At 42.8% G+C, this 8,607-nt stretch overlaps 1 protein-coding gene across 1 annotated transcript in view; it reads left to right on the top strand.

Annotated features, from left to right (window-relative positions):
- Window positions 1–749: 749 nt before the first annotated feature.
- The window catches only part of LOC104961965 (glycogenin-1-like), a gene marked incomplete at its 5' end in the record, with an annotated part of 10,069 nt that continues 2,211 nt past the window's right edge, over window positions 750–8,607 (top strand). Inside the window, 3 exons of the mRNA XM_010790335.1 lie at window positions 750–912; window positions 6,044–6,170; window positions 7,472–7,688. Coding sequence (XP_010788637.1) covers window positions 750–912; window positions 6,044–6,170; window positions 7,472–7,688 — 507 coding nt within the window. The remainder of the gene's footprint in view (window positions 913–6,043; window positions 6,171–7,471; window positions 7,689–8,607) is intronic.

The following is an 8,607-nucleotide window of genomic DNA, read 5'->3' as shown; positions in this document are numbered from 1 at the left end:
TTCAGAGTGTCTTTCCACAGAGGGGACACATGTTGATGTAGAAGAGACATGAAGAAGAGGGGACACATGTTGATGTAGAAGAGACATGGAGAAGAGGGGACACATGTTGATGTAGAGGAGACATGGAGAAGAGGGGACACATGTTGATGTAGAAGAGACATGAAGAAGAGGGGACACATGTTGATGTAGAAGAGACATGAAGAAGAGGGGACACATGTTGATGGAGAAGAGGGGACACATGTTGATGTAGAAGAGACATGGAGAAGAGGGGACACATGTTGATGTAGAAGAGACATGAAGAAGAGGGGACACATGTTGATGTAGAAGAGACATGAAGAAGAGGGGACACATGTTGATGTAGAAGAGACATGAAGAAGAGGGGACACATGTTGATGTAGAAGAGACATGAAGAAGAGGGGACACATGTTGATGTAGAAGAGACATGAAGAAGAGGGGACACATGTTGATGTAGAAGAGACATGAAGAAGAGGGGACACATGTTGATGTAGAAGAGACATGGAGAAGAGGGGACACATGTTGATGTAGAAGAGACATGAAGAAGAGGGGACACATGTTGATGTAGAAGAGACATGAAGAAGAGGGGACACATGTTGATGTAGAAGAGACATGAAGAAGAGGGGACACATGTTGATGTAGAAGAGACATGGAGAAGTGGATTTTGTCTAATAGGGTGACCTTGAAGCGAGAAGAATTCAAGGTGCTACTATTTATTGTCTATTTGATCCTAGGTGCTCTCAAATATCGATGAGCTGTTCAACAGAGAGGAGCTGTCGGCGGCTCCTGACCCCGGCTGGCCCGACTGCTTCAACTCCGGTGTGTTTGTATTCCGTCCCTCTCTGGAGACCTACGGCAAACTGCTCCAGCACTGTACAGACCACGGCAGCTTCGACGGTAAGTCCAGAAGACTTTTCACATGGCGCAATGTTTTCTCTTTGCTCCCTGCAAGTTTCGTCGCTACCTGCGGGAAAAACGGCTCGTTAAAGAGGCCGTATTCTGCTTTTAAGGAGTTTTCCCATTTCCTGTAGTGTGTTTTTATATAGGTTTTACTGCAAAGGCTTAAATTCAAAGGTTTCTTTCTCCCTGCCCCCCCCCCTGCCTGAAACGCCTCCATTTGACTTTGTTTACTTCCATAACAGTGATATCACTATGTAACACACACTTCTATTGGCTAGCACTCAACACATTGTACATGATAGAATAGGCTAAGGGGCGGGACATCTCTAAGCAGTCGACCAATCACAGACTGAACTAGGAATTGAAAATACTCAGTAAGTGTAGTTTAATCAGTTATATGGAGAAGTTGCATCCTTACTTTAAATTAGGATAGATTATAATATCCATCAAAGTGCTGACTAAAAATCCTCCCTTAAAAAAAGTATAACCTGACTTTTCTATTGGCTTTTGTATGAAAACAAAATGTGTGTGCTGATTGGTCGGTTTGATTTTAACCTTGGCTAACTACGCTCGCTGTTTCCAGCCATTTTCAAAAGATATTCCAACCTCTTTTTAAATGGGTCTACCCACGTTCAGTTATCCTTAAAACGTGTTCTGCTTGTTGGTATTGGGTAAGACAAATATTTGTGGCATCTAAAGTTTCTCTTTAAAAAAGACTCATCACATTTTTTGCCGAACGCCTCACAAGAAAGGATCTAATATCCCTAGAATGGCAGCTATTTCTGGTTTACCACCAGTGAAGTCTGTTTTCAGTGCTCACACATTGAGGGTCTGACCAGCCTTGGGTAACACTGAGTTCTTGGTATCATGAAGTTAAACGGAGCTTGTTTATCTTGCTCTAAGTACGCCTTTTTACCGAGCCCAGACACAAGGCCCTCCTGTCACTGACTGTCCCTCTCAGAGTTATTCTCAGGGGCTCAGGGGCTCGGTGAGGGGGGGGGGGGGGGCAAGCTAAATTTGAGAGGCCTGGTTTTGCACAGGGACTGTTTGACATTCAGCAGCTCCTTTCCACGAGGCGTACTGTAACTGAATTGTGGTCTTCCCCTTGGCTTCATATCAGGTTCAGTGTTCAGCACCTGGAAAGATCATTGGTTCATACGTGTGGGCTGTTGCTGTTCTTATGTAATGCAGATTCATCAGCTTGGATTAACAGGAAAAGTCCAACGAGTTTTTGCACATTACATAAAACAGCTGGAATCTTCACACTTGATTCAGCCATTGGCATTTTTGGAAGAAGAATCGAGTCAATCTTTTTCCATGAGGACATGCCTTCACATTAAGCTTCATTAAACACTGAGAATAGTAAGAACTTCAGTACGAGGCTCAACCAAACATTGGGACATGATAACTCCACGAATAGATATTAGATTTATTATGTTTGTAAAAGTATTAATAGTTTACTACTCTGCCTGAACTCTAAGCGCAGCTCTGCTTCTGTAATGCCATTTTAAAAGAGGGGTGTGACACAAAGTGTTTTTAAACGAGAAATGTAGTAAATTACTTTGTCGTTTAACCACAAATTAAGGACATGATTTTGTTACCAAACCGTCGTACTTGATGATGATTGGACGAGAACAACGGATAACTCCATTCAGCGTTAGAGAGCGTGAGATGTGGACGTCTGGACTCGGACCAAAGTCATTGTTTCCTCAGGGCGCTGAAAGAGCCCCGAAACAAACCGAACAGGATGAGACTCAAAGCGCGCTCGTCCTTGTTGGAGGCTGTGAAGCTTTTTTAACATTAAATGACAAGCTGTTTTGTTTTCTGACACTGTTCAAATCAATCCGTCAGCGAGAGTCCATCGGAGAACCAATTAGTTTGCTCAGTCGGTGCCAACGCTTTCAAGTGCCGAATTATCCTGGCTAACATAAGAGGTTTTTTTCCAACACAACCCCAGACAAAAGATGTTGTTTGTAGTTCTTTGGCAATTACAAAATAAACATTTTCTATTTTAATTCATTTATATCTCCATTTCCTATATTTTGAATCTACACCGATAAGGATGTAACTTATAATACACAACCGCAGACAAAATACTTTTTTTTTTTTTCAGGATAGAGAAGCATGTTTGTCACAAGTGTCATTATAATTATTGGAAGTCTTTGGCATTCTGTTTTCCAACTCTCTGTACCAAACATGTCCATATAATGACTTCCATTTCCCCAAAATACACACTTAATACCTCTTCCTTTAATCTCCACTTCCTATATTATGAGTCTAGGGTACAGATAAGGATGTAAACTTAACTGGATCAGTAAACATCCGTGAAGCGGTAATTGTGTTTTAATTTCAGCTTTAGCATCCAGAATGTCTGTAGGATGTGAGCGTCTGTGTGCCTGTGGCCGGCTAAGAGTCGAGCGGTCTTATTTATAGCCGTGATGGTCTTTCATGTGCTCTGGAGCATGAGTTGACCTTTAGCATTTCATTTCCACTCTGCTATAAGGAAGACATAACCTCCACGGGCAGCTCTCTGGATGATATTGAAAAATAGCTGAGGAAAGACAACAGGAAAATAATTTCAGAGGTTGGACCCGGAGGCTCTGGACTTCGCCGCTGCCAACACAAGCTGGCTCGGTCACAAGCACATTCTTTCAGAGCCCTGCTCATCCCCTCAAAATGAAGCCTCGTTTAAAGTGTCTCTCCGCAGAGGTTGTGGGTTCAGACAAACACCAGCTATGCGTGTTATTTAAAACTGCAGCAGCAGCGGTTTCACAAACTGCAGTTCTGTGCTTTTTAGGAACTACATGTGCCATCAAAGGACAGCATCTCGTCGTGTGCCAGTATCAATCACTTTAGGACCAATGAATAGTCAATGAGTCTGGTTTTTTAGTTGGTTCCAGATTTGAAACTCTATTGAATCTGGTTTTAACTCGCCTAAACTTAATTACAACTTGGAATATACAAGTCCCAAGCTTATCCAACCTTCAGGGTCCACTGCGCCAGAACAGGGTTTTCACTGCTTGGTAATGGAGGAGAATAATAACATTAAATTCCACACATTGTGAGTATTGATTTCCAACAGCAGAGGGCAGCATTTTCTTCATTATTTCTTTTATCTAGGAAACATGCTGAATCAGGATCACATACTTTCCAGCCCTAGTGCGTCCTCTGCTACAGCTCTTCATAGAGGCTTTGACTACTAGACCATGTAGTATGTATGTTAGTGATACATTTAATGTGCAGATCCACAGTTTCTCTTACTGTACTGCATGTTGAGCAACACATTTGAGCTGTGTTGCTTTAAAGGTGGGATAGGTAAGAATGGAGAAACCAGCTCGAGTGCGCTAGAATTTGAAAATACGCAGCCGGAACAAATCTGCCACTTCCTTCCAGAGCCCCTCCTCCAACACACACGAACGCGCACATGACCAATGAGGGCACGAGATAAGTTTGTGCACAGATGTGCACAGATGGAAGGCTGACAGGCAGGTAGGCCATCCAGTTACTTTAGCCGGGCCGGCTCAGATGATTGGTCGAGCTTTTTACAGTGCCACGGCTTCCACAGATGATATTTCTTTATGGATTTATTGTCAAAGCATTTCAGATATTCATTGCTATCTGGATGTTAAGAGCATTCCATGGAATATAACAAAGTGTATCTGAAGTGAATTACCTACCCCACCTTTAACATTAGGATGTATGTGATCAATAGAGGCTGTGACACTACAACTGTAAAGGTTTTTGGTGTCTCTTTGCAGACTTTGACTTACATGAGTGTCAGTGAGCACATAGCAGGCTTCAATCTTCGTCAAATATAAGATAAGATGACCCCTCACCCTGTGGTGGTTCAGACAGAGAACCTACGCTTTCTACATACATGACATATACCCCGTGGGCCTCCACCAACACAATGATCCGTGGTATTCCTCCTCCAGAGAGGAGGGCAGAGTAGAGTGTCAACACTAACTCACATGTGTCAGGCGTGTTCAGCACATCCTGCCCTTTAACGCTCTGTACAGACAGAGATCAATATACCTACACTGTACTGAAAGAAGTCATATGATAGGATTGTGAAGGGAAACGTATTCAGTTCTTACTCTACTACTAAGTCAGATACTTTCTAAATGACCCCAGCAGTAGTAGACCTATATGTGTGGGAGCATTTCTCTCCCAGCATGCCTGGACTGATCTGAGTAATGGAGCGGTGTCCGCGGAAGCTCTAATGAATCTGGCCGTTGAAGGAGCACAGATCATTTCACTAAAGTCTCACAGCTTTTCAAAGGAGCCATCCGGTCATGTGCTAAACCTGTCAGACACTTTCGTAAGACGCATTTCTAAAGAGACCTGTTACGCCATCATAGTTTTCCCAACATGTTCACACTACGGATAAAGACTTGCAGTATTTGTGATGTGAACCCTTCCTGAGACTTTAGAACTGCTCACTGAGTTTCTGCACAGGGACAAGCGTCGCATGCAGCCCAATGTCTGCTTGCACCGTTAAGTATGTGTGTCTCAAATGGCACATAATGCTTTAATGTGCTCTACATATTTTAAACTCATTTGAAACTGCAGATTGAACGGATTACTTCTGTTGAATACACTATGGTTTCACTAGCTTTTGACAGTTAGCGGATGTTTTCTGTGAAAAAGCTCTGATAAACGGACTGTATGCTACCTGTCCAGCAACACAGTGACAGAAAGTTAGCAGCTTGGTGATGCATGAATCATTTAGCTGCTGCTGTGCATAGACTACTACTACACTAACAAAAAGCTAATGTATTTTAGACGTGTTCATATTGCATTAGTTGTGCAAATCCATTTTATGTCACTGTACGGTTTGACCATTTAACTGCTTTACTTGACACAACTATGATGGAGCAATTCAACTACATCTGCCATCTATTTACAGGCTATGACACCACAGCCTGTTGAAAGGCTTCTGGTGTTGCGAAGCAGAGTTTGTCTTTGCAACAAGCATAGTTTCAGTCAGTGAGCAAATGGTAGGCATCAATCTTTGTCTCATGAGAGGAATAACTCGTCACCCCTGTGGGGATTAGCCAGGGAACTGTCAAGTACTCTCTGTGTGTTGATGTCTCTCTCTCTCTCTCTCTCTCTCTCTCTCTCTCAGGAGGAGACCAGGGGGTTTTGAACAGCTTCTTCAATGACTGGTCAACAGCTGACATATCCAAACACCTCCCCTTCATCTACAACCTGAGCAGCATCGCCATCTACACCTACCTTCCAGCATTCAAGCAGTGAGTGTGTGTTTGTAGTATGAGCTGCTCCAGTGAGACAGCAGAGAGTCTGTCTGTGGCTGAAATCATGCTTAATGGATGCAAAGCCAATCTGTAAGTAGACACTGGATCACATGACGTCACATCATGACGTCATCGGGTTACGAGCGAGATGAGCAGCGTCGCCCAGCGGGGCTCTGGGTCTGATATCCCCCCCTGAGCTCCAACAGCTGAAACTAAATCCTAAAATAGAGCGGTGTATTTGGAGACCCTTTTTATGTCCCCCTCCTTCAGGACGGGGCATTGTGCACATCGTGCCTCTTAACCCCTCGCCTCCTTAGCAACAAACCTCACCAACAAGCTCTTAGTTTGACATTTGCTGGAATCCAAATGAGGGGCTGCCGAGCGTGTGCTTGCTTGTTTGTTTTCAACGATGGTAGTTAAAGGTCTGGCAAACGCAACAAAGCAACCCTCCCCAGGGCCTGATTCTGATGTATTCCTGTGCAGTTTGCCAATCTATGAAGAAATGTGTATCTGTAAGTGTTGGCAGGGTTTATAATAACAAGCAGGATAATACCATTAGAAAAACACATTGTGAAACCTTTAAACGGTTGCTATTATGCACTTAGTGTCTCTCCTGGGACAGTAATTTAATGTTCAAAAAGCTCCTTATTTTTCTCATACTGTCTGAAACCAGAGCCCAGTCTGCTCTGATTGGTTAGCTTGCCGGCTCTGTTGTGATTGGTCAACCTGCCTCCTTAGACATCGTACAATGTGTAGTTTAAAAAATAGTTTATCATGTGTGTTATTGAATTTCAGTTTCCAGTGTTGGAGAGAAAATGGTCTCTTTGCTAATTATCAGTAGATGTGTTCATTTTGAGTGAGCGGATGCCAAGATCAGAAGAAGTACAGAAAGGGCCTCAGGTTATAAAACCTTTGTTAGTTAAAGGTAGGGTAGGTAAGTTTGAGAAACAGTCTCGAGATCGCTAGAATTTGAAAATACACGACCGGAGAAAATCACTTCCTTACAGAGCCCCTCCTCCAACACACACAACAAAGTGTATCTCGAGCCGGTTTCTCAAACTTACATACCCTACCTTTAAGGTTATAAAACAGTTCAGCCTTTGTTTGTTAAATGTAGGGTATGTAAGTTTGAGAAACCGCTAGTTGAAGTCAAAAGCGGTTCGAAAAGTTAGTCTTAAGTGTGGGGCTGTTTTATTTCAAGTGACTGGGTAATGTTTTCTGAATCAGAATGACTTGTATAGCTATCATTTAAATGAGACATCCGAACTTAATCCACAATAAAAAACATCTCATTTCAGATATGGTGGCAATGCCAAGGTGGTGCATTTCCTGGGGAAGACCAAGCCGTGGAGCTACACGTACAACACCACATCCAGACAGATCACAGGCAGTGCGGACGACGCCACCACGCACCCCACCTTCCTGCAGGACTGGTGGAGCCTGTACTCCAGCACCGTGGTGCCCATGCTGCAGGAGCAACACGGAGACCAGCCCTTCTACTCCGGATGTGTGGAGGTGAAGGAAAATATACGTTTTAATGCTGTGTTGATGGGTGATGTGATGAGAAGTTGCCTTCACTTACACTGGAGAAAATGCTACCCCAAAAACTAGTTAAACGATAATGAAAATAAGCTGTTTTCACTTGAAATAAGTCCAAAAATCTGCCAAGAGAAAATGTGCTTGGTAAGATTTCTTAAAATAAGGAGGGGTAATTAGATAAATCAGATCTTGTAATTAGCTGGGAGAACTCATTTTGAGCTATTTTTCACCAGAATCAGGACATTTTGTTACAATATAAGCCGCAAATACTCAAAAGTGTTCTGTTTCTGATGTCAGTTGGTGATTTCCTAATAAATAAATAAATATGTGTTTCATCTGAGATACAACTCAAAATAAGATATTTTGACTGAACAAGATTATGCATTGTCTAAAAACAAGACCCGATATCTCACTGCAGTGTTACTTAGTTAGTGTGTCTGATATCAGGTGTAGAGACATGTTCTGATATCAGGTGTAGAGACATGTTCTGATATCAGGTGTAGAGACATTTTCTGATATCAGGTGTAGAGACATGTTCTGATATCAGGTGTAGAGACATGTTCCGATATCAGGTGGAGAGGCATGTTCCGATATCGGGTGTAGAGACATGTTCCGATATCGGGTGTAGAGACATGTTCCGATATCGGGTGTAGAGACATGTTCTGATATCAGGTGTAGAGACATGTTCTGATATCGGGTGTAGAGACATGTTCTGATATCGGGTGTAGAGACATGTTCCGATATCGGGTGTAGAGACATGTTCCGATATCGGGTGTAGAGACATACTCTGATATCGGGTGTAGAGACATGTTCTGATATCAGGTGTAGAGACATGTTCTGATATCAGGTGTAGAGACATATTCTGATTAGATATTAGACACATATACTGGGTAAG

The sequence above is a fragment of the Notothenia coriiceps genome, unplaced genomic scaffold, assembly GCF_000735185.1.
Source record: "Notothenia coriiceps isolate Sejong01 unplaced genomic scaffold, NC01 NC01_scaffold00034093, whole genome shotgun sequence".
In the NCBI taxonomy this organism is placed as follows: domain Eukaryota; kingdom Metazoa; phylum Chordata; class Actinopteri; order Perciformes; family Nototheniidae; genus Notothenia; species Notothenia coriiceps.
Note: the sequence above shows the minus strand (reverse complement) of the source record. Positions and strands in the feature narration are given on the sequence as shown.